The following is a 26,835-nucleotide window of genomic DNA, read 5'->3' on the forward strand; positions in this document are numbered from 1 at the left end:
AGAGAAGCCAGGTCATCTGTACATGCATCTGAGTCTGCATAAACAGGATTTGCTCTACGACCTTTACATTATTCATCAGGACTGATTTAAAAGTGTCTCCATACCAGGGTTTAAAAAAGTGTTTATTTTCATCTCAAAACTGAAATTATTAAATCATGTCTTTTCAACTTTAGCTGTTAAGAAAATAAATGAGAAAGAGCCTAAAAGTTTAAAATGTGTTTACAAAGGTCTCAAACAATTATATTTCATTATTTTTAAACCAACACAATAGAATATAATATTCTTGTACAGATAGATGACAAAACCTGTAAATAATTTAAAGATAAGATAAAGATAAACTTTATTGTACCCCCATGGGGGAAATTTTTGTGTTACAACAGCTATAGAAAACAGGAGACAGGAATATAATTATTAAAAATAACAAGAAGTTAAAAATCAAACATATTTACATCCGTTAAATAAAGGGTGAAAAAATACAATAATAGAATAATACAATACAATAAATACTATTCGCACTAATTCCATAAATAATTTATATATATATAATACTTAGTTACTAAGGCAAGTGTATGTAGTGATCTATTTCTATTTTAAAATGCTTTTTTTTGGTTATTTCTTATTCCTAAGTGGTTTCCTTTCACTTTCCATCAGCAGCTCTCGCTAACTGTACACGTCGTGTACGTGATGACATCACACGCTCGGAGATCCCGCCCCCTCCTCCGGGCACGTCTCTTTCTCATTTCTGCAGTTGTTCTGTCAGCGGGACCGTTTACGCTGAATTTCACCTGAACTGGAGTTAAAAACACACAAAGATGTCCGCTCGGGTGAGTTAAGCGAATACGTAAGGTCGAAGAACACGTTCACCACGAGCAAGAGTACACTAAATACTAAAACTAACGTCAACTTCAAGGACTATTATCTGTTTTAACACGTAAAGTAAAGAGAGCCAACACAGCAGTAGCCTGTGTGGCAGAATGAGATGTCATTCAAAACTTCGTAGGCAACCCGGAAGTGGAATGGGGTATCTCATGACCACTCTGACTGTTGTTAGCTCTTGTTCTGGATGTTAATTAGCTTTTACATGTTACAGCTTTTGTTTTTTTGGTCGTAGAGTCGCTAAATTGTATCGTCAAACGTGTCATCGACTTCAAAATGAAATGTTAATGTAGCTCCGACTTTTTTAAAGGGCTAAATAAATGACGACTGTTCACAGGAAATGAAGGAAGTGAAGCAGAGTTAAATGGAGTTTATAAGAACAAGAAGAGCTTTCAGATAAAGAACTGATGATGAGTGTTGTTTAGTGACAGCAGTGGTCATTTTAAAGGAGCTGCAGTGTAAACAAAGTGCCTGTGTGTGTGTGTGTGTGTGTGTGTGTGTGTGTGTGTGTGTGTGTGTGTGTGTGTGTGTGTGTGTGTGTGTGTGTGTGTGTGTGTGTGTGTGTGTGTGTGTGTGTGTGTGTGTGTGTGTGTGTGTGTGTGTGTGTGTGTGTGTGTGTGTGTGTGTGTGTGTGTGTGTGTGTGTTTTTCCTGTTGTGTTTTATCCAGCTGTTAAAGTAAAACACATTTCTACGGAAGGGGATTAGGGTCAGACACTAAAAATAAAAGAATTATAGGAAGATGTATTTTCATTATGCACTTAGATAAAGAACAAGTATACATGTAGAGGGATAAAGTCAGAATAAGAATAAAAAGAGACAAAATATTTTTTAAAAGTTTGGATTTTTAATCACAATTTTAAAAGTTTAAATGTCTAAAACAACCTTTTTTTTTAGATTTTTATTTTTGGTCTTTTTGTGCCTTTATTTGAGAGATAGGACAGTGGATAGAGTCAGAAATCAGGGAGAGAGAGAGAGTGGCGAGAACATGCGGGAAAGGAGCCACAGGTCGGATGGGCCGCCTACAGCTTCCATACGTGGGGCGCGCGCACTAACCACTGCGCCACCAGCGCCCCAAAAAAAACAACCTTTTTTTGATGTAGACGACAAAAGTCTAAATATAAAGAAGCAAAAATCGAAATGTTGAGAATAATGTCAAAATGTGGAAAGTAAAGTTGAAATGTGGAGAAAAAAAAAAATGAAAATGACAAAAATAATGTTGAAAGTGACACGAGAAAAACAGATCACATGTCGGATTTGAACCCGGGCCGCCCGCTTGGAGGACCACAGCCTCCGGATATGGGGGGCACACTAACCACTAGGCTACTGACGCCAACATAAACATTTTCCTCCAAAATCTCTCTGAAACGAAGTCAGCAGTAACTATAATTAAATAAAGACAAAAACTATTTCAGTTTTGTTTTATTATTTCTAGCTTGCGGTTCCTAATTAACTCGTAACAGGATATGGAACACGTCTCATATGATTCACAGTCAAATGCTTATTCAATTAAGTCTTTTCCTCTCAGTGTATTGTATAAGGAGCATTTGGCCGTATTGTTTTTCAATCACTGTGAACTTTCCGCTCCTCATTTAAACTTCCTGTGAGCTGATTACTCGGAAACAATGCGAGGAATGCTGCTTACACAATCTATGGTACACACAAAGATTTTCTGTGCTGATGGTCGTTTACATGGGTCACTAAATGTTTATTTTCATGACATTCAAAGAAGTAAAAAGCTACAGATGTGAAGGAATAAAACATCTGTCTTAGCAAACATGAGACAAATAGAAAGATTGTGAGGTCAGGAGTAATTTTGCCCCCTTTAGTTTTCTGTATTCGTCATGTTGTGTGTCGTCCGCCCTCACTCCTACTGCAGCTCGTATCATCTGTATCGACTGGATCAGAAATGTCTTTGAGACATGTGACGTGGGTTGAGTCGGATTCTGTTCACAGTGAAACGTAGAAACGTGAGATTATCTGACAGGACGAGTAAGAGGCTCGATTCTACTGAGCTTAAAAAAGGCGGAGTGTAATTTTTTTTAACATGTAAGCAACTATTTTTGCTGTTGTCATCGACTTAAAACAGCTTGGTAAGACTGGACTTTATGTATTGTTTTACATGACTGACTTGAGAGGAGGCATAAGAGGGTAGGGCTGGGAAATATATCGAGTTTTTAAGATATATCGATATATTTTCAAACAAGATACAGGGTAAGACAATATCGTTAATATCGATGTAGTTTATGTTGCATTAAAATAACGTTCTTGAGGTGCCAGGTCACCTTTTTCTCATCTCACTGATGATGACTGACTGTCTGTCCCTCTTCACCCTGCTCCTCCTCTCTCTCTCTTTTATTGTATTTAAGGAACATTTGTATTTTATAATATTACTTTTTAAATTCACAAAAAAGGTAGTTTATTTTCCATATGTTTTCACTCTTAATAAAATACATTTTTTTATTTATAATACGCCATTCAGCTAATCAATATCGAGATATGAGTTTTTGTCCATATCGCCCAGCCCTATAAGAGGATATTAGATTTTATCGCTGATCAGGATTGAAACTAGGGCTCGACCGATGTGGGATTTTTGGGGCCGATACTGATTTCAGTATTGGGGAGAAAATAAATCTGATACTGATATATCGGCTGATATTTTTCTCTTATCTTTTTAACTGTAAAATCTGCAACTCATTACCCATATCATGCTCACACAGCATTCAAGCAGTGACACTAGCAGCTCGTATAGAATGTTCCTGAAAGCTCTTAGTGTCTGTGTGAATCGTCCCGCTTCCTCAAGTTCAAAGAAAAAAAAAAGCTTTTAGAGGACTCGAAAGCATTTTTTATGCAACGTCGGAGCAGAGCCCACATCATTCAGAAAGTGTCCACATGTAACTTCCCTTCATGGAGTCATCGTTTGTTTTTCCCCCTCTGTGTCCTGTCAAGGTTATGCAAGCGGCTAAATGCCCAACGGACGAACTGTCGCTGACCAACTGTGCCGTCATCAACGAGAAGGAGCCGCAGCTCGAGCAGTGAGTAACCCTTACATCGTGCTGCAGCCATGGTGTTATGTCAAAGAGTGTAGAGGTGTGGGATGTGTGATCAATGGAAGGGGTTATGTGCGTCAACCTGCTGCGTGGGATTCACTTCTCTCAGCATACATCCATCACTGATTTACTTTTAGCTGCTCCAGTAACGGGGGAAGAACAGTTACATATGGTGTTTGTATGGAAGCCCTAATAAGCCGACATGCATTCATACATTTCTGTGTCATAATATTTTGCATAATCCTCAATTCTTTTCCACCTCTAATCCTTTTCCTGTGTCCTCATGTTTCATCCTCATGCAGACATGTAACGGTGCGCAATGCAGGCCACAGGTACGTGTTCACCTTGAAGACACATCCCAGTGTTAGCTCTGGCACCATCGCCTTCAGCCTGCCGCAGGTACGTTTCTCCTTCCCCCTCGACGTCTTCTCAATGATCCCTGTGCTTCCTGATAACAACTGTGCATCGTTGTTGAACTGTGTCCGGCATAAAACACCACAACTTAAGCTCATATTTTTATGCAAAATGACTGAACTTTTGTTTTTTCACATGGGTGCTGACCAGTTTTCTCTGCAAACAATATTCTGCTTCTCTCTGAAAGTTTCATGTTTAACTTGTGCGGTTGTCTTTGGGCTCTCTGCATGGACCTCGTTGTTTGTCTCAATCTTTCTGTCACTGCTCTTTTTTTCCCCTCTCTCTCTCTCTCGCTTACCTTTCCCTGTCTGCGTGCTCTTCCTTCATCTATACACTTGGCAGCCTCAATGGCACACAGGTACTACAGTAACCTCCTCAAAACGGTCTTATTTCACCACAGGAGTTTGTTTCGTATTGTCGATAGATGACCGACTCTATTCTATATTCCACTGACCATATTGGATGATTTGAAAATTAGATGTGAGTTGTGCATGTCTGAAGAAGTGTGAAATAAGATCGTTGAGTGGTGTTATGTTGACATGTAGCTGTCCTTTGTCTGAAATGTTCTCACTTTTTATTGATGCTTAAATCACCAGTGGATTGAAAATGTTTTTTTTTTCTTTGCAGAGAAAGTGGGCGGGACTATCGATCGGACAAGATGTTGAAGGTAAACTTAGTGTTAGTAGAATAAGCTCATGGATGATTTTTTTGTTATTCTCAACAAACCATCATGAACAGTTAACTGATCCCAATAACAAATATTCTCGCTGCCATATTTGCCGCTCTGTCGCGCTGTTGGACACGTTACCTCATTTCAATAAAAACACACTTTGGTTAACTTTGACTCACTCCCACAGTCACACCATCGTGCTTCCTTATTTAGTCACTTAGTCACACTTGTTGTATTCTGTTTAAGGAGGAAATTATGCAATGCATGAAACGCTTGAATGCTGTGTTCTCCTTATGCTCATGTTAAACAGTCTGATCTGTGCAGACTGACTGAAAGACTGATGGACACGAGGCAGATGCAGAATATTCCTCGTGCTGCCCTCGCTCTGTTTATCAGTCAAGCCGCTTGTCTCCTGACGTCTGCTGTAAACATTGGTAGAATAATCATGCCATTATCTGTGCACTCCTCTGTGGCTAGTGTTAGCATCATTAGCAAGTGTACACACTCAATTCTCCCAAACACGTCCTGGCCCCGGATGAGCGGGAGATAATGGATAGATGCTGCAACATGCTTCAAAACAAAAGTGAATGTTTAAAAGTGAATTTAAGTGACTGGTGGCGAGTATACTTGCTTTTGTTTTTACACAAACGCATGATATCAGCCTTGCGTATCCTGCAGTGGTTTTTGGCTTTGGTTGTGCACGTCCTCAGAAATTAACGCTATGCATCCGCAAGATGCAGTATGCATACAACCGCTAGGAGCAGTGTAGAGTTGTACGGTGACGAGACACCAGAGAGCCGCTACAGTAATGGCTGAAAGTTTAGAAGAAAAGTTAACAGATTGAGTCCGCTACCACTCGCACTGTGATGTGTCATGACGTCGCAAAGCATCCAAAAATGGCTGCCAAAATAACTGCCGACAGATCATCTCTACTTAATGCCGTCTGATTTACGCTGTGCTCCCTCTAGAGGAATCCTCCGGTAACACATGTTGTACAGAAGCAAGCATGTGAACATTAACATTAACGACGGAGCAGGTTTTCTATGCGTTCAAAGCGAGTATATTTGAGCCCTAAGCAGTACCTCATGTACCTGCAGAGTCCTCCGGCTTCTAGCCTTTTACGATGCTGCCATTAATTCTTCTTTTGATGAGCAGCCTGTCTCTCTGTGAGTCACAGACACCTGCAGCGGAAACATTACAGCCTTCAGCAAAAAACTCTCACCTTCACCTTTTAGAGGATGCAGTCAGCTTACCTGTGACTGACATTAAAGGCTGCAGACTGAAGGCGTTAAGGAGGTGGCATGCTGGGTGGAGGGAGCGTGATTTGAGTGGCAGAATCACATGGCAGCCGGGTGGCGTCACCGCACATCTGACTCAGAGTCTGGCCGGCATCCAGAGAAAGAGAAGGCCTGCTCTTTGATGAAATGTGTTTGCACTGACTTCTCCCCCAGGCCGAGTGATGCCCAAAATGATGGGCGCTATTATGACTCTGAGCTTCTCATCTGGAGAGAAAAGGAGGAATGAAAATATAATCCACCAAGTGAAGGAGGGACTAAGCCTCATGATGCTTTAATCTTTCTTCACATCCTGTTGAAATACAGAACAAAGACACGGCTCTTGATTTTGATTTGATCAAAGGAAGAATCACAATAATTGCAGGTCAATGACTGAACTATTTTTTTTCCTCCTCCTTTTAGTAACGAACTACAAGTTTGACAAGTCCAAACAGCTCATAGGCTCCATGACGGTAGAGATCGACTTCCTGCAGAAGAAAAGCGTGGACAGCAACCCTTACAACTCGGACAACATGGCCAGCGAGTTCCTCCAGCACTTCAACAACCAGGCCTTCAGTGTCGGACAGCAGGTGATTTTGGCTTCTAGTTGAAAAAACAAATGCATGTGTGTAATCACTAACAAGCACTGGACAGACTCTTAAGTGTTTTCGAGAAAACCTGACTCAAGTGTAAAGCAGTTCTATCCTTGATTTGAGGAAAAAAAGTTAGAGATATCTGGTTTAAAGGTCACATATCCTCCTCCTCTTCAACAACTTTAAATAATTCTCAGAGCTCCTCAAAACATGTGTGTGAAGTGTCTTGTTCTAAATCCACTCTGATCCTGTATTTGATCATGTCTATAAACCCCTCTATTTCAGCCCTGCTCAGAACAGGCTGTTTCTGTGTCTGTACCTTTAAATATGTAAATGAGCTGTGTTTGACCACGCCCCCTCTCTGGAAGGGCTTGGGTGTACTCGGTGCTTTCTCGCTCCATGTCCTATTGTTTACGGTGAGAAGGCAGACTCAGAGGGCAGAACAAACACCTAGCTGTGGGAGTGACACCCACCTGGGGGAGGGGCTACTGCCCTTTGTGATGTCATGAAGGGAAAATCTCCAAGCGGCCTGTTTGAGCACACATTTTCTGAAAAGCGGAGCAGGAAAAAGACTGAGAGGATGGACTTCACTCATCATTAAGAGCTTTTGTAGACAAGCTAGTGACACATATTAGAGTTAGAAAAACACGGTGAAGTGTATTTTGCAGAATATGTGACCTTTAAACCAACATCTATCCAAACTGAGCACAATAATGTGTTATGCCTCGTCTAAGGGAGGCCAAGACACAACATGGAAAAAAGCCCAAATTCCTCAAGTCCCAAGCAGCCATGGAAACTTTTTTAAGGTTTATTTTTGGGCTTTTTATGCCTCCATGTTAAGGACAAAGTGGACAGAGCCAGAAATCAGAGAGAGAGAAAGTGTGGAATGACATGTGGAAAAAGGAGGAGGACCACAGGCCTCACACATGGGGGGCGCGCCCACTAACCACCAGGCCACAGACGCCCCCGCTGAGACTATTTTTAAACGTTTTTACATAAAGAACACTTTTATTAGATCACATTAACATATGATTGAATCAGGAATGAAGGTGAATCAGGGCCAACATAACAACACAAACGAGCGTATCTGAGAGGTAACTCAATGTGTTAAATATATATCGACATCATCAATTAAATTATTTTGTGTGTTAAATATGTTTTTGTATCTTTACGAACGTGTTGATTTATTGTATGCTCCACTTTACCCTTTTCTGTTAAAGCACTTCAAAGTCTTTTTAAATGTCGTTTTTAAACATCTCAAAATGTTCTCCTTCGTCTTGTATTCCAGCTCGGGTTTAGTTTCAATGACAAGCTGTTCGGTTTGGTGATTAAAGATATCGAGGGGATGGACCCGAGCGTCCTGAAGGCAACAAACAACTCTGGAAAGAAACAGAAGGTAACTGGAGAACAACCTGTCTTCCATACAGATGGAAATATGCACTTTCTGTTTCTTTGTGTGGCCAGACTCAACATGTAACTGTGTTTTTTTTGTGTGTTTTTTCTGCTCAGCTTGACATCGGTCTGTTGCTGCCAAACAGTCAGGTGATCTTTGAGAAGTCAGAAACCTCGTCCATCACTCTGATCGGTGAGTGTCAACGTTAAAGCTCTGTTACTACATTACGAGGCGGCAGTAGCTCGGGCTGGGTTGGGAACTGAAGGGTCGTTGGTTCAAGTCCTGGTACAGACCAAAGTATTGAAGTCGATCTGGTAGCTGAAGATGTGCAAAGTCACTGCCCGAGCACTGCAGAACTGCACCTGAGCAGGTCTGGAGCACTCCCTGTGTAGCAGCCCCGCTCTGACATCTCACTGTTAAAGCATATTTTGGAGCCTGTGTGTGTGAGAAGCATGTCTCAATAACAGAGTGTCGGTGAAAAATCAAAAAAGAGTGCATCCAAAAAACATTAAAAGGTAAGGAAAGCAAAATCAGATCCGCACACCAAGAAGCCAACATGCTCTTGCTCAGACTTTGAAACGTCCCCTACGGTAATAAATCCTTCAAATGGAAGCTTCTCGGTGTACGGATCTTGTTTTGCTTTCCTTCAATAGCAGAGTGCAAAACCAAAATTTCCCTTAGGAGATAATAAAGTACACATACACACTAATAATAACATTGGACACATTTGCATCTCACACTGATATAAATAGAGTTTCTAAAAACCTCTGCAAACTTTTAACATCTTTATAGAAAGACCATGGATAGGAGAGTGTTTTCTTTTACATCCCCTGCCTGGAGGACAATTCTCTAAATGACCACAAGGGGGCAGACTACACACATGTTCCTCAGTTTGTTTTCACTCTCAAAACATGTGGCATTGCATCAATGTTTCAGTACAACTGTGCCAAAGGCCACCTGACCGGCCCTTCAAGGTTTCATTGTAAAATATTTTGGTTGTGTATGAATATTTTAATCAGTAAGAAAAGCGTAAGTGTTGAATCTAACTATTCAGACAGAGCGTCTTTAATGCACCAGGCAAATCTCAACATGTCACCAGTTAATAAACGAAACCAGTAGGGGCACGGCTGCATGAATAAGAGTTGATACTGATGAATAAATAAATGAAGAATTTAACATGTTTAATACGTCTGACCCTCCAGGGAAGTCCAAGACCCGAGAGTCCCGTCAGTCCATCATCAGCCCGGACTGGAACTTCGAGCGGATGGGTATCGGCGGTCTCGATAAAGAGTTTTCTAACATCTTCCGCAGAGCCTTCGCCTCCAGAGTCTTCCCTCCAGATCTAGTAGAACAGATGGGTGAGTCTTTCTTTCTCTCCTCCTCTCGCCATCACTTATTTATTTGTTTGTTCCTGTTCTTTACTTTTCAGTGCAGCCCGCTGTAAATCAGACAATTTCATATGTTGTATGTTTTTTTTATTGAGAACATTTTGAGTGGCACATTTCCTGACTTCTGAAAGGCTTTTATTAAGTATATTTTAAAGGTCTTAAAGGTGTTATTACAAAAGAGATGAGTACCCTGAAGTCTGTGACGTCGTTCAGTCCCTACAGTTCCCTTAGTGCCACCTTCAGGAGTTTGGAGGTCACTCTTTTATGTGTTGTGTTTTAGTGCTCAAAGTGTAAAAGCAACACACTGATAGATGTTTCCAGCACTTGTAATTTAGTTGATGTTTGGGTTTGTCTTACTGCTCTTAATTTACACACACTCCGTGCGCGCTGCGGTCCGTCAGCGTCGTTCACTACCGCTTTAGTCAATGCTGATGTTTCCACAGCGAACGACATGGTCAGTGTCCGTGTCTGTGTTTCGACACAGCTAGCGTCAAGATGAACAGAATAGATCGACCCGGGCAGGAAGTCAGACAAGGAAACGCACAGAGCATCCTGTCATTTTCAAAATGAAACACAATATGCAGACTCACGATCGTATTTTCCATAATTTTTTTACATTGACATTATGTCAAAACAGGCACCAAATAAACAGCAAATCATCCTCAGAAAGACAAAACAACATATTGTTTAAGGTTTGTCTCTTTATTCTAGGTTATACAGCCTCTGAAGTGAATACAATACTGACTTTTAATCAGGTTAGATTAAAAAATTTAAGCAATCTAGATCTTTCTGCATTGACAGCAAGTAGCAGTTATAATCTTGTATCATGATCCAAATAACATACATAAGAAGTTGCATGCTCTGGGGTTGAGTCAGTTCAACTTCTTGAGTTTTTAAAATGAGTCAATTGTCAGGCAAAATATGTGTTTTCAAAATTCTCTCACTCAAGATGTGTTGGGTCATTTCTCAGTGTATGATCCAAGAACAAAAGCAGGCAAACAAAAGTCTTCTTCTCATCTTTTCATTTAAATGTTTTCAGCTAAGAGCAGAAAAACGACTTTATTCTGACAGAATAAAACTCTTAAAACTTTCCCTTTCCGACCCGTCGTGTATCTTTAAGTATTAAAGGTCAAACAGAGATGTCATACCAGCTAAATAAAGTCACTGTTTGCGGTTCATGGTTTTAACCAAACCTTGAACGATTCCTTTGAGGATTGTGTCATAGTCTGAATCATTGAAATCCACAACCAGCGATTAGCACTGCAGGCTAGTCTGTGTCCTCCTGTGTGGCCTCATCCAGAACCAAACCTCTGCAGACTCATTAATAGATGTTTGAGAGCTGTCAGATTATGTTTATGAGTCACTTTGCACAGGACAACAGCTCGTTTTAATGAAAGCCATCAGGTATTCTTCTTTGTGACTCACAAACAAACCTCTCCCCCTTTCCTCCCACACACTCACATCTGTGCTAATCCTCGCTCCCAGACCTACAGGTCCTGTGAAAACCTGCAGTAAAGACTTCTAAGCCTGGCAAACACAGCACACATTGACACCCACAGATACCCACAGTGCTCGGGGGCCTGTGGCAGCGTCCAGCAGCGTGCAAGCTTGACCTTTTTAGCCGGCTGCTTGTGTTGCAGGAGTCGGCCTTTGGCTGCGGCCAGCTGGCTGCTGTAATGAGATGGCGTGCCCTGATAGAGCATCCAGCTAAAAGGTGAAGCTGTAATTGGCCGGCGTAGGGAGAGCGGTGGGAGCAGGTGCTGACAGAGAGGAGCTGTCGGGAGTAAAAGTTTTCAAAGTTTCACCTTGTCTCCCCTTTGCCCCCCAGACAGACAGACAGACAGAAGCTTCAGTGCCTTCTCCCCTAAACACAACAGAACCCCCCCCCCCCCCCCCCCCCCCCCCCCTCCCCCTCCCCCTCCCCTCCCACCTGTCATCCTGGCTGCTTTTCCTTCAGCGGGCCCAAATGGCAGCTCAGATGGTTATCTCGGGCCTCTCGATTAGTCTGGGCTAAATGTCATTAAGCAGGTGCAAAAGGCCGTTAAAGAGACCTGCGCTGCTGTGAACTTGGTGGAGTCGGGAGGACGGAAAAACAAGAGAAATCAATGGTGGCATTTAGTGAAAAGTTATGAAGCTTCCAGCAGTCCAGAATGTTCCACTTTGGTCGTCTTATATGTGCAGGAAAGCTGCACATGGACCAGGTATTGATTGCACAGAACAATCCTCTAAAAACTGCAAAAAACACATATATTCAATAAGTCATTGGTCCCTTTTTCAACATCGTAAAGCACTGGTTCCAAGGAAAAATGTTGGGAAACAGTGCTTTCCATGTCATGAAGAAAAGGAGCAACAGGCCTCATTCAAACCCGGGCCGTCCGCTTCAAAGACAGCTTCTGTACATGCGGCATGCAAATCAACCACTAGGCCACCGTTGATGTAGTATTTGTGAGGCGTTCTCCACACAGGAGACCCAAAACGACTTCACACAGTCATTTTATTAGCTTCTTTTTATTAGGAAAAGCACACTTCCTTGATCTTCATATAGTTATTTGACCATTGTTTGTCCCCCATTCCGCCGGGACTTGGGAAAGACTGGTGCGGAAAGTCTGAGTGTCTTTGTCCATAATGCTTTCCCAAAATGTTCTTTTTCTTATAAATCGTTCATTTACTGCAACATGTGAACCACAGAACCGAGGAGCTTACTGTTTCTGAATCAAGCAAAAAGAAAAAACAAGATGTAGAGGGTAGGTTTTTACAATTCACAAATAAAATCAGTTAAAGTCCGATCTTACAGGTTTTACATACTCAGTGCATTTAGACCGTATTATATAAAACTTTTCTTGTTGTACTTTGAGGGAAAATGTTATCTTTTCCATGACGTAGATCCCATGTATAATTTCCATCCAGTCCTCGATGGGGGGTGGGTCTACTTTTAACCATTTTCTCGTTATGGCTTTTTTACTTGCTGCTTATTAGCTTCTTTTGAACACTGACAACTTGTAATGCCTCTGATATTTGATACCATCTTTACTCTTTGTAGAGTAGTGGAGGATTAGGATAAGGGATTGGCACAACAAAAATGCAAATAATGACTTTAAAGACGACTTTAGACTTGATCCTAGTCCTGAAAAGGATCATTTCTGATAGCTGGACGACATGTCTACATCATAGGTGAAATATTCCTCTATTTAAGATCTATCTAAAGATATAAACGAGCTTTAAAATAAGTAAGAAAGTAGCGCTGAATAAGATCCACCCTGCTCTTAGTTTCATTTTAAATTCCTCTCTCTCTCTCTCTCTCTCTCTCTCTCTCTCTGCCCGTGTGTGTGTGTGTGTGTGTGTGTGTGTGTCTCCAGGCTGTAAGCATGTGAAGGGAATCCTGCTGTACGGACCCCCAGGCTGCGGTAAAACCCTGATGGCGCGACAGATCGGCAAGATGCTCAAGGCCCGCGAGCCAAAGATCGTCAACGGCCCCGAGATCCTCAACAAGTACGTGGGAGAGTCCGAGGCCAACATCAGGAAGCTGTTTGCGGACGCAGAGGACGAGCAGAAGAGGGTGAGGCGTAGGGGACACAATACAGTTTTATCTCTCAACAGAAAACAACGCTTTGCCTTTTTTTTTTTTTTTTAAATCACATTTAAACTGAATTATTAAACGGAGTGGTGGAGAGTTCAGAGCTGCGATTAAACCCTCTTTTTGTTGATGATAAATGAGTCTTGTCCTGAACCTATTTTTTCTTCACATCAGAAAAAGCTGTAATCAGTCTGTTCTCAGGTCTCAGTGTCCTCTCATTATAACCTCTGAATCACAGATCTAATCTATGAAAACATAAAAAAAAAAAACTAATTTCTGCAGGAGTAGAGAGATCTGCCCTTTAGAGAGACGGAGCTGTAATAACTTTAAGTTCTGCAGCGACAGGTAGTTTGCATTGTGAGACACCAGCGTCGAGGCTCACTCTTCACCACCTAATGAGGGGCTGGGCTGTCTTTGACCTCCCGATAGACCTCTCTAAACACACACACACACACACAGATACACACACACACACACAATCAGAGACCAGTGTGTCATGAGGACAGCTCCACACCTGCTTTAAATGCTACGGCTCAGACTGACAGGTCTGTAGATGGAGGGATAACCCCCCACCCTGCTGCTGCTCTCTTACATTTTTTTTCCAAAGTCCAGGGTGGTGCCTTTATGATCTTGTTGAGCTGAAGTCTTAGAAAGAAACCATTTGAAGATTTTATTCTTGGTTTGATGTGACCGTTATATCCTGGGTGCTTCAGCAAAAAGGCTTGAAAATATTATGTTTTTTTTCCCCCCACTGATCAGCTCGGAGCGAACAGCGGCCTCCACATCATCATATTCGACGAGATCGATGCGATCTGTAAACAGCGTGGCAGTATGGCGGGCAGCACAGGAGTCCACGACACCGTGGTCAACCAGCTGCTGTCCAAGATCGACGGGGTGGAGCAGCTCAACAACATCCTGGTCATCGGTAATCATCAAAACACGCACAGTCACACTTTCTCCCTCTGTTTCCATGGAGACACACTTTCAAAGTGCACACTCCTGACTCACCTGTCCCCCCTCAGGTATGACCAACAGGCCCGACCTGATAGACGAGGCCTTGTTGAGACCAGGAAGACTGGAGGTGAAGATGGAGATAGGTAAGGAACCACTGATAAGGCTTCACACTCCATGCAGCTGATCTTAGTAGACGGGCGAGGGAATGAAAACTGCTTTAACGTAAACTTAAAAACTTTTAAGTTTCCTAATCAGGTACGATCACGTCTGATGAGGATCCGTTAGACTGAACCGTTTGTAGACTTTGCTGAGCGCAGGGACAATGATCATGCAGGAGGACAGTTTTCCCCCGAGGCAACTATGCCCTCTGTTTCGTCTCGCAGGGTTACCTGATGAAAAGGGAAGAGTTCAGATCCTCAACATCCACACGGCCAAGATGCGTCAGTACGACCTGCTCTCCTCCGACGTGGACATCGTGGAGCTCGCTGTGGGGACGAAGAACTACAGCGGAGCCGAGCTGGAGGGCCTGGTCAGAGCTGCACAGTCCACCGCCATGAACAGACACATCAAGGTCAGAGTCCTCCAGATACCGTCTCATGTTTTCACCAATGACTTCCGGGTCAATTTCTGTTTACTCTTTCTGACTGGAGAGGAGGAAGTCACAATAATGATGAACACTGGAACCATTTTACACTTTATCTGATGGATAGATTTTTAGGTTATTTTTTTTAGCCCTTGGTCTTTGAGTCCTTAAAAATCTGGTTGTTTTTACTCAAACTTGTTGTACCTTAAAAGTGTGTGTGTGTGTGTGTGTGTGTGTGTGTGTGTGTGTGTGTGTGCTCTCACTTGAGTATTTTATCAGGTTAATTGGCTCAAATCTACACAGCTCATTGGGGCACAGAGATTCCCATTTAAATACACACTCACACACACACATTTAAATACACACTCACACACACACATTTATATACACGCTCACACACACATTTAAATACACACTCACACACACATTTATATACACACTCACACACACACATTTATATACACACTCACACAAAGCAGAGTATATTAGAGGGTGATGATTAATGACAGACAAGGGCCTTACACATGTCTGATGGCTGTGACGTTCTTCTTCTCTCCTCTGAGCACTTTGTCTTTCCTCCTCCTCTTCTTCCTCCTCCACCTCCTCCTCCCTCTCCACCTCCTCCTCCTCCTCCTCTTCTTCCTCCTTCTCTTCCTCCACCTCCTCCTCCTCTTCCTCCTCCTGCTCTGACCTTTTCTGCTCTGAGGGAGCACTTTGTCTCCTGACATCATTGTGAAATCTAAATGTGTAATAGATTAATTAGCAGGGGGGCCTGGAGTTCATCCAGGAATCGGAGCAGCTCATAATCTGCTGTCGCTCACTGTGTGTGTGTGTGTGTGTGTGTGTGTGTGTGTGTGTGTGTGTGTGTGTGTGTGTGTGTGTGTGTGTGTGTGTGTGTGTGTGTGTGTGTGTGCGTGTGTGCGTGTGTGCGTGTGTGCGCGCGTGTGTGTGTGTGTGTTGCAGGCCAGTAACACAGTGGAGGTAAACATCGAGACGGCAGAGAAGCTGGTGGTCAGCAGACTGGACTTCATGGCCTCGCTGAATAACGACATCAAACCTGTGAGTTGCTCTACATCCCTGTGTGTCTTGTTCTCCTGCTCATTCTGTCACAAACACATTTGAACAGCTGAACATTACAAAGAAGTTCAAAAGAATCCAAAACAAAGTCGATAAAGTCCCATACGACAGTGGTTAGTGGGCGTGTCCCATGTACAGAGACTGTAGTCCTCCAAGTGGGCGGCCCAGGTTTGATATTCCACCTGTGGCTCCTTTCCTGCATGTCACTCTCCTCTCTCTCTCTCTCTCTCTCTCTCCCTGATTTCTGTCCTGTCTCTACAATAAAGGCACAAAACCCCCAAAAATAAATCTTAAAAAAAAAAACACCATGACAGCCTCCTGGACAAGTTCAACATTTAAAAGTTTCAGCGTCCAGATTTGGGTAAGGTGAGAAGACCTTTATTTGAGCAGGACTAGTAACTTATCAAAGGTATCATGACAACCCTAGTATGAGATGCAATAGACCGGGAGACCTGTCACATGTTCTTTATTTTCACTTTCATTTGACCTTACACTCTCAAACAATAAGACACAACACCACTGTTCCTCTCACACATGCTCTCTCTCTCTCTCTCTCTCTCTCTCTCTTCCTGTCCAGGCGTTTGGTACCAACCAGGAGGACTACGCCAGCTACATCATGAACGGGATCATCCGATGGGGCGACTCGGTGTCAGAGGTCCTGGAGGACGGGGAGCTGCTGGTGCAGCAGACGAAGAACAGCGAACGCACACCGCTCGTCTCTGTGCTGCTGGAGGGTAAGACTCACACACACACACACACACACACACACACACACACACACACACACACACCTCAATCAATGAATCAAATATACCCTTACCTCCTCTAACTCAACCACAGATCGTCCGCAGACTACAGTTCAGTGTTATTTTCTTTGATTGTTATTACAATCTGGTTTGTGATTGACCCCCCTGTCCCCCTTCAGGCCCACCTAACAGTGGAAAAACCGCTCTGGCTGCTAAGATTTCCGAAGACTCCCAGTTTCCCTTCATCAAGATCTGCTCCCCGGACAAGATGATCGGACACTCTGAGATCGCCAAGTGCCAAGCCATTAAGAAGGTAACTGTCAACGAGGATGAGACTGTCGAGGTAGAACTGTCGTCATCTCGAGGTCTTGAACCGGTTAGGATATGAACATGATGTATGCTCAGTTTTCATCCTCTAAAAAAGGCAGATTTATGGGGGTTTTCAGACCATTATTAACTTAAGCCTCAGGAAACAGAAGACATTTCTAAATTAAAAAAAACATTTACAGACGCCATTTTTAAATCCACACTGACAGGCACTTACTCCAAATGTAACAAACCAGTCATTGTCTGCAGCAGTGCCTCCAGGCCATCCACAAGCCTATGTGCTTTCATCTGGTCCTGATTGCACTTTTATTCCCTCTGATAGATATTTGAAGATGCCTACAAGTCCCAGCTGAGCTGTGTGGTTGTTGATGACATTGAACGTCTGTTAGGTAAGTCCCAAGAAGGATTCATATTACTCCTGATGAAGAGATTGAATTTTAAAGAGTTGAAAAAGAGAGGTTCAAACACCAAGGAGCTCCTGTTGAATGCTTTGTATTTGCTGTGTCATTTATTTTTTATAGATTGTTTTGATCCTGCAATCATCATTATGTGACTTTAAAACTTTCCTCCTTTATGAAAACATTTTTCTGGATGGATGCACTTTTAAATGTGATTGATTTTCATGTGATATAATCTCTCCCTTCAGATTACGTCCCGATCGGCCCTCGTTTCTCCAACCTGGTGTTGCAAGCTTTACTGGTGCTGCTGAAGAAACCTCCTCCGAAGGTAAAGGGTAGTTTGTTGTGGTGTTTATGTGCTGCGTGCTCGCTGTTGTTAGTCCTGATGTGGCAGAAAGAGGGCAGCAGATCTTGTAGATGCCAGCTCATGAGTCTTGAGTTGGAGTTGTTGGAGGTCTGTGGCTGCCGCTGGCATGTGTGAGCGGCTGTGTGTGAGTGTGTACGGTTATTAGCCAGTGTTTTGGTCCCGGGGCCTGTTGTGCTCCCAGTGAATGGTGGTGCTGGAGACCCATTTCTCATAGTCCCTTTGGTTTGTGAATGAGAGTATAGGCCACTATATGGCTGCATGTGCATGAGAAGTGGCGCGGGGCCGGCTGCTGAATGCCTGGCTGCAGTGCTCCTCTGGGGTTGTAAAGCGCTGGGCCCAGCGGGGTGCCTGGGGCCGGGGGAGGCCAGGGGGACACGGAGGAGAATGGGCTCTGTGAGAGAGCCAGGACCTGGCAGCACCGCCGCCTGTGTGGCACCTCATCTGCATGCAGCATCACAACCCCCCACGCCATGGGGGGGCAGCCGGCAGCCATAATCCCCCTGTCTGCTCGCCACTCCTCTGCCTCTCCTCCTTCGTCTTCTCCTCCTGGTCCTCCTCCAACTTGTCGGCTTATGGGAGCTACAATTCTTTAGCTTCTCTTCTTTCTTCTCCGCTCATGTTTGTGTCCTCTGCTGTTGTCCTCTGTTGATCTGGGGTCTGTTATGCTTCAGTCTGTTTGTCCGTTCTTCTCCTGTCCTCTGTTTGTCTCTCTCTCGCTCTCTGTGCTCTTGTTGTGACTTAAGGCCTGTACACACCGTCGGCCTTCATCTGACACGGGACAGAATCGCACAATCATGACAGAAATGTGGGAAATCTTTGGTCAATTGGCCCTAAACCAAAATTTGCTTCTATGACATATGTAGAGTCCAACCTGTATGGAATATTTGAGACTGACATTGATACATATTTAACAGAGGAAAAGTTGCATATTACTGTTTTGGAGCCTGACATCATGATGGATGATTTCTAAACAACTCGTGCACCAATATTCATGCAAAGGAAACCAAGAAAGCTGATCTCCTTCTGAGACCAGAATTTCAATCTTTGATATGATACTGGAAAAAATCTAACAATATCAATATCTGTTTTGGTACCACAAAAATTGAAGTTTCCAGGCACCAGATATAGGAGAATTTTTTTTTTTTAATGACCAAGAATTGCAAGCAAAGTTCTGCACACTGTTTTACTTTGCACAAATACATTGGCAAGTGTTCTGGCACTGAAACAATGCCGATCTATTTGTGCAATTTAGACAGTGTCACCTCTGTTTGTAAGAGAAATAAACACAACTTTTGGAAATGTATAAGACAGTAAAAACGGGATTTTTAGAAATGTCAGTATTTGCTGAACTGTCTTTTGCTCCGGGCAGCTTTGGGTTGAAATAGAAGTGAAGAAGAACTGCAGTTTTTAAAAGACTCGATCGTTTTAAATTCATTTGATCATTTAAATATTTTTTTAAAAATGTAAAGAGGTGGTGTGAAAGAGTATCAAAACTTTTGACAACCTGGGGAACAGATAGCCTAGCGGTTGTGTTGCACGCCCCATGTAGAGAAGCTGTTGTCCTCCTTGCAGCGGCCGTGGGTCGGAATCCGACCTTGTGCCCTTTGCTGCACGTCATCCCCCACTCTCCCCTCCCAATATTCACTCTCTCTCTAGAGCTGTCCTCTCCAATACAGGCAAAAATGTCCCCAAAATTATATTTATGTATAAAAATGTTTTGACAACCTTGATGAAGGTGCCTCAAACACAGAAAACTTGCACTCAGTCTCCTGTGATTCCCAGGAGGCAGCTAAAGAGTAAGAACAAATGAGTGTTTGAATGAAAAACTTGAAATTAAAAGTGTTTTTGTGCCTCGCTCAGGGTCGCAAGCTGCTCATCATCGGCACCACGAGTCGTAGAGACGTCCTCCAGGAGATGGAGATGTTAGACGCTTTCAGCACCACCATCCACATCTCCAACATCTCGAGGGGAGAGCAGCTGATCGAGGCGCTGGAGGTAACTTCCACACTCAGCACACACACACACACACCGTACTTTAACCTAGCAGAACGAATGAAAAGGAAAACATTTTGATGTCGATTTCTTTCCTACAATTCCTCGATACATTTCCACATCTAATAGCTTCTAATCCCATGCTGAGTGCTCTCTCTTTTCTTTTCTCTTCCAACAGCTGCTGGGCAGTTTTGAGGACGTGGAGCGGGCCAGCATCGCTCGCGCTGTGAAAGGACAGAGTCTGTGGATCGGCATAAAGAAGCTGCTCATGCTGATTGAAATGGCCGTGCAGGTGAGAAAGAGATGCTTTGCGCTCTAGCAGAATGGCTTTAGTGATGGATAGTATTTTTGTAAAGACATTCATGGTTACCCAATTCTACTTCTTGTTGAATGTCTGTCATCAGGTACATGCATTTATGTCTCCCCATACATTCCTGCAAAACAAATGCAGTCTTATCATCGCCAGCTGAACATTTAAACTTGAGGGCTGATTAGAAAATCTTGACATGGTCTTACACTGGACAACCCCGACCTACCTGTAGTTTTTGAGTGCCTTAAGCTGAGTTCAGAACCAAGCATAAAGACATGAAATCTTCACTCTGGATATGCGATACGTTATGTCCCACATAGACCAGGTAATTAGTCTCTCACAGTCAATTTAAAGGTCACATATTCTCCTCCTCTTCAACATGTGTGTGAAGTTTCTTGTTCTAAATCCACTCTGATCCTGTATTTGATCATGTCTATAAACCCCTCTATTTCAGCCCTGCTCAGAACAGGCTGTTTCTGTGTCTGTACCTTTAAATATGTAAATGAGCTGTGTCTGACCACGCCCCCTCTCTGGAAGGGCTCGGGTGTACTCGGTGCTTTCTCGCTCCATGTCCTATTGTTTACGGTGAGAAGGCAGACTCAGAGGGCAGAACAAACACCTAGCTGTGGGAGTGTCACCCACCTGTGGGAGGGGCTACTGCCCTTTGTGATGTCATGAAGGGAGAATCTCCAAACGGCCTGTTTGAGCACACATTTTCTGAAAAGTGGAGCAGGCAGAAGACTGAGAGGATGGACTTTTCTCATCATTGGGGGGTTTGTAGACGGACTAGAGACACATATTAGTGTTAGAGAAACATGAAGTGTATTCTTCATAATATGTGACCTTTAATGACATTTTATTGAAAACATTAAAAGCATTTTCATTTAAAATGTGTCACAATAGCATATTACTTTGCTCCTACTAATACAACGTTTTCTCAATTGATGAATCATCTGACCTAAAAAAATAAGGGACAACCAACTAGACTGTAAACTGAGGGGTAGGGCAAAGTTAGGGTGTTTTGATTGTCCCTTATTTCTCTCGCTCTCCACCAGTGTGTAAGATGATGTTATTGTAAATGTGATGCCGAATCAACACAGGTTGCATCAGATCACACAAAGGTCAAGTTGACTTTGTCCTAACACATCCCGTCATATTTTTAACTCTCAAACACACATTTCATAACGGGCTGGGCCTCCATGTTATTGTTTTTCTGATTCCTGAACCCGAGCAGCTCGTCCCTCCTCTCCTTCGACATCTGGCCGGCACTCTCAGCCGTCAACAGAATCCGTCTCAGTCGCAAAAAACTGTCAACCATCAGCTGGAGTGAAAAAGTGTGCGGCTTTGCTGATGATTTGTCGAGCAGACGGATCCAGTTCACAAAGCATCCTCCAAACCGTGCAGTCGTAATACATTCACGGTTATGAAACAACCAAACTACATTCACATGTTGTGAATCAGAGACACTCATAAGAACGATTCTACACACTTCTTCATGGTTTTAGCGTACCTACAATTACAGTAAATTCAATTCAGTGCAGTTGTTCTGTGGTTGAAAACACGTACATGTGCATTAAAGCCGTCCAACTGTGGGGGGAAAATGAAAACGTACATGAACAGCTGAGAGCCAACTCTTTGCCTTCTGAATTACACCCCTTTGTTTGTTTGTATGTAGATAAGTACACTGTGTACGCATAAAGTTTACTTGCCTTTGGGGGTTTTGTGGTTTGGCAGCGAGGTTGTGTTTTTGTGCATTTTTCCGACGGTCTCCTCAGAAAGTAGTGCAGATATCTCACACACAAGTGTTTACATGCACACGCCCTTTGAGGGTCTGTTAGCCTGACAGGACGCCAACATAACCAATCAGATGGGCTGTGTTAAAAGTCAACAATTACAATGATAACCTTTGTGTGTGGAGGACTTCTCAGTGTCCAGGTTACTGAGGGCTTCATGTACTGCAGGAGAATAGGAAAGTCATAAAACCATGCAAGTTAAGAAATGAGTAAAGAAATTAATTAATTAATAAAGAAATGAGGCAAAACATCACTTACACCTGAGCTGGTCCCAGGAATGTGATGAATTTGGCTCAGTCCCATTTCAGCCCTTAGCCCTACCCCTCGTTTTGGAGTGCCACTGAACCCCTTTGAACAGAGCTGCAAGGGCTAGTGGTGAAATCCTTCCCCTACGAAATGGGACAACCCTTCCAGAGCCTCATACGTCATCAGTAGTTGTCGACTGCAATGACTTAATAACACGCGACGAAGTAACTGGTCTTTCCCGAAAATGCCGACTTTAGCTGTGTTACTGTCCCTTACGTGGGCTATGGGCAACTTCATGAATTTGTCAGCAACATCTTAGAGAAAACAAAGACAATGCACCACATTACAACATTCTTCTTCTTCTTCACAAGCTTGTTGCTAACATTAGTGTTGTAGTCAAGTCACAGTAACCGAGACCAGAGAGCTCCGAGACCGAGACGCCAAGAGACCAAGACATTTTAGGGATTTGGACTGAGGCAAGACCGAGACCAAGATATTACCGAGACCAGAGAGCTCCGAGACCGAGACACCAAGTGACCAAGACATTTTAGGGATTTGGACTGAGGCAAGACCGAGACCAAGATATTACCGAGACCAGAGAGCTCCGAGACCGAGACACCAAGAGACCGAGACATTTTAGGGATTTGGACTGAGGCAAGACCGAGACCAAGATATTACCGAGACCAGAGAGCTCCGAGACCAAGACACCAAGTGACCAAGACATTTTAGGGATTTGGACTGAGGCAAGACAGAGACCAAAACATTACAGAGACCAGAGAGCTCCAAGACCGAGACAAGAGCGAGACATTTAGGGATCTGGACTGAGTCAAGACCGAGACCAAGACAGGACGAGAACGAGACAAGACCATAAATATCAGTGAAATATCATCATCTTGTGTGCGGGGGGGGGGGGGGGGGCGTGTCACTCACTCACTTAGACCGTAACATTGGGAAGGTTGTGGCTGTAACCAGGGGGTTCAAATCAAGCCTGTTCTAATCAGTGGTGGTCTTGATTTAAAATCCAGAGATCACCCAGTCTGGCTCTGAAAACATCTGCAGCGACCTGTCATATCTATAAAGTTGTTACTGAAGCTATTACTTTTATTGCATTTTTATTAGAAAACAATGCAATCATAGAAGTCAATCCCTAACAGAAATAAACCCCTCTTTTCCCCACAGAGAGGCATGTGGCTTATTAATTACTATCACTCTGTTATTGGCCGATACCCAAAGCCTAGGTCGTCTTTTTATTTCTCTGCAGCCTCTTCCTCAAAGATCTGAAGATCCAGTATTAGTCAGTTCATCTTAAATCTAAAATGCAAAATTCAAAAAGCGAGTCCATTCCTGCCTGTAACGCTCCTGAAACAGGTAGCAGACTCGCAGTAGAAGCTGCAGAAATTGACCTCAATGTGACAGTTGGCTGGTGTTAATTTCTCTCCTGACTGTACGTCTGTGGTATGTTGATGATGTGTGCCTCCTGTTTGTTGAGGCTGATGCCGTGTAATTGCTGTGGTATGCACAAATGCAGCCATGTTGTTTTGCAACCCCTCCCCTTTTCCATCCATGAAGAAGTATGGACCTGTGTTTGCCGAGACATGCTGCAAACAGCCATACACACACACACACACACACACTCACACACACACTCACTCACACACACACTCCTAGTCAGCTTCACTCATCTTTTTTCCTCTCATTCCAACGTCTTCACTCTGGTAGCTACAGGCGATTCCAGACATACTGTAAGTTATTGCATAGGTTGCCATTAATTTTACTTCCTCCCCCTCTCGTCACCCCCCCCCCACACACTCTGCAGTCCTGAACTCCAGGATCCCACACTTTTGTTTGTTCAAGAAGACAGTGTTTGTGGATGTCATGTTGTTAAATTGTTTGCATATGTCCATAAAGAAGACGTGTCTGCTTTCCTTTTTTTTTTTTTTAGATGGACCCTGGCCACAGAGTCGGCAAGTTCCTGAGTCTATTGAAGGATGGAGGAGGGTAAGTAGCGTCTTCCTGTTTCCAACACGACTCCCTTTATGTAAAACGGGATCCTCTGTGATACTGAACACTCGCTCCACACTGTCACCGCGACCACTCTTCACTTATAAATGTGGCAGACGAAGGAAAAACATTTGTACAAAAAGCACAGAAATGTTAACATCAGATCAAGTGAGATTAATAATAAACATTTTGTCACTCTCTTGCAGACTGGGTTCTGATAAGTTTGTGGCAATCTAGACTCATTGGAGCCACGTAGTGACAAAGAGGCATCCTTCAACGGTAAGACTGCGGGGCTGCATTGTCTCATTTTTGCGCTCATCGTATCCTCTGTGGAGTAAAAAGGCAAAATCTGTTAACTTGTATAAATGTCTCACAATTTATGTCAAAGGACAGAATGTGAAAACAATGAGAACGTTTTAAAACTGGGGAAATAAGACGCCACAACTTCAATTATAGGGGCCCAGTTATATACACATCATTGACAGTATATAAAAAAGCACAAAACTGTAATGACTCTTGTGCCAGTGTTTGTTACGTTCTCCTGCGCCGCAGGAGCTGCATTTGTCAACAGAGCTGTCAATCATGCTGTTATACTCCTTCTAAGATCTGCAATTGTCTTGAAATTAAAATTTAAACTTCTTTTAAACTTCTCAGAAATCATCATGATAAGAATTAACTTTGAAGAGAGAAACAATGCTTGAGAATTTTTTTGTTTTTGTATTATAGTTTGACCCATGTCCCATCTGTTTACATGGAGGAAGCGGAGCTTATTACCTATTCTGCAGCAACTCTAAATTTGAGGGAGCTGTTACGTCGTCCATATATATATATTTATTTATATACAGTCAATGGCAAACATTCATAAACACGTTTTTCCCTGTTTAGCAGTCTTTATGCTAAGCTAATCTCAACAGTCGCTAACTTTGATAAGAAAGGAAATGTTTCCCAAAAAGTTAAAATACTCTTTTATGATATAGTTTCTGTTATTCCTGTTGGGAAGATATTTTTAAGGATTTTCTGTACGTTTCAAAACACAAAATGTCAATTGTTCAATTATGTGGACATGCAAATAAAAAATAAAAAAGGTGAATATACTTCAGGGGAAAACTAAATGGAAGTATGGAAGGATTAGCTTTTTTATTTTTGTCTTGGTCCCATGTTGACACCAGTATCATAAAATGTAACAGCTAACGTTTGAACTATCGCCCTTCATCCCAGTTTATCTGATCTGAGTCTGTTTCCTTCTTGATGCTATTAAAGTTTTAGCTCATAGTCCTTTTTTTACAAAGTTATCCAGCTATCTCGCTAATCCTGCTTTGTGAGATGCTCCCCACGAGGAGCAGCTGCGGCGGGTGATGCACAACCAAAAGAAAACTTGTATAACTTTTCAAATCACAGCCAGTCTTGAGTTTTGCTTCTCATCGCAGCCTCGGAGGGCTTATGGTATAGTTAGCGCTAAAAATAGGTCGACCAGACAGGTGCTCTCTTGTGGCGGCACGTCTCCTCTGCCTGCCTGTCTCTTCTCGCTTTTATTTGTCTCTCTCTTCACTTCAGTTGCTGAGGAACGGAAGCCCCTTAAAGACGGCTGGCAAGGAGGAAGCAAGCGAGAGAGAGAGTTTCCGTCTCTCTCTTTTCCTTCTCTCTCTCTCTCTCTCAGCATCCTTCCTTCTCGTCCCTGAAGCTCTGAGCGCTCTTCTCTCTGCACTGCAGCTCTCTGCAGCCAGGCATCCTCCTCCTCCTCCTCTTCAGCACTATGTGAACATGTAAAATAAGAGAAATACGCCCGTGTTTGTGGCGTCTGTGTATATTGCCTTTTTGACGACAAGTGCTGTGATCTCCTATGTGATGCCCTTAGCACTCCATTGGGATTTTAAAATGTAAAAGAGTCAAAAGATACTGTCGCAAGTAGATGAGCATGCACGAACACTAATCATTACACTGTTCAGATAGGTTTATTTGTATGCACAGATTTGTGATTTGATCATTCCAGGACGAGATCTCACTTTGTTCTTATAATGTTGTGTACTTGCTTGTGTCTTACCTTTTTTGTTTTATCAATAAATTAATTCTATAATTACCGAGAAACTCTGGAATTAAGAAATGAATGAGCAACCAAACTTAAGTAATGAAGTTCCCTCACAGCAGGGGTCTCACGCTGCTTTAATGATGTGTTGTACATTTTAACACCCTCAGTGGAATATGAAGCTCTTAAGTTACTGATTTAGCTCAATGCTGTCTCACTCTGCCAAAAAAAAACCTCAACATATAATGTGACACAGTCCAAATAAAAATAAAAAAAACACAATCTCCTTCCAGTTGTTTTCTTTATTGAGTTTTCTCCTCCTGCATGTTGAAATCATACAAGATTGTCTTTATAATTTGGATCCAGCGTAATCATCTCCTAATTAGGAGACATATCTCATCTCCTCTCGGGATGAACATACTCGCACATTAGCGGTTAACCTCCAAACTATCTGTGTTGCAATCACCGTGCAGCTCAACAAGAAGTCATGCTCAGCTCTTTTTTTTTTAACTGAGCAGCTACTGCAGCATGTCTGCAGAGACCGCTGGGAAAATGATCAATTAGATGCAGATTTTTTATTTTTTTTACATCAACATGAAGGTGAGTTAAAAATAGGAGATATATCAGTCAAGCCTCAGTCATGACTTTGCTACATTTAGAACCTGTGTTGGAAGGTTTTGGTATTTTCATGCAAATTGTTGACATTAAGAAATGGTTTTGAAAGCCTTCTTTTAATATCAGCATTTTGGATCTATTGTTTTTGTGTTTATGTGTCTAAGTATGAACCA

General features: G+C 42.8%; 1 protein-coding gene and 1 long non-coding RNA gene across 3 annotated transcripts in view; one reads left to right on the top strand and one right to left on the bottom strand.

Annotated features, from left to right (window-relative positions):
* LOC132955552 (uncharacterized) overlaps positions 1–26,835 on the bottom strand; it is a 735,720-nt gene that overhangs the window by 259,512 nt on the left and 449,373 nt on the right. The window lies entirely within an intron of this gene.
* On the top strand, positions 709–26,101 carry LOC132954994 (vesicle-fusing ATPase-like). Its single transcript, XM_061027576.1, has 22 exons — positions 709–824; positions 3,824–3,909; positions 4,227–4,323; positions 4,966–5,005; positions 6,706–6,872; positions 8,164–8,271; positions 8,385–8,460; positions 9,471–9,626; positions 13,013–13,212; positions 13,990–14,155; positions 14,253–14,327; positions 14,568–14,755; positions 15,731–15,826; positions 16,422–16,578; positions 16,770–16,903; positions 17,240–17,306; positions 17,564–17,643; positions 19,543–19,677; positions 19,853–19,966; positions 23,966–24,021; positions 24,231–24,303; positions 25,579–26,101. Exons 1-21 carry the CDS (start codon positions 813–815, stop codon positions 24,259–24,261), a joined length of 2,241 nt encoding a protein of 746 aa, XP_060883559.1. The 5' UTR covers positions 709–812; the 3' UTR covers positions 24,262–24,303; positions 25,579–26,101.

This window comes from Labrus mixtus, chromosome 21 (assembly GCF_963584025.1).
Source record: "Labrus mixtus chromosome 21, fLabMix1.1, whole genome shotgun sequence".
Classification (NCBI taxonomy): Eukaryota; Metazoa; Chordata; class Actinopteri; order Labriformes; family Labridae; genus Labrus; species Labrus mixtus.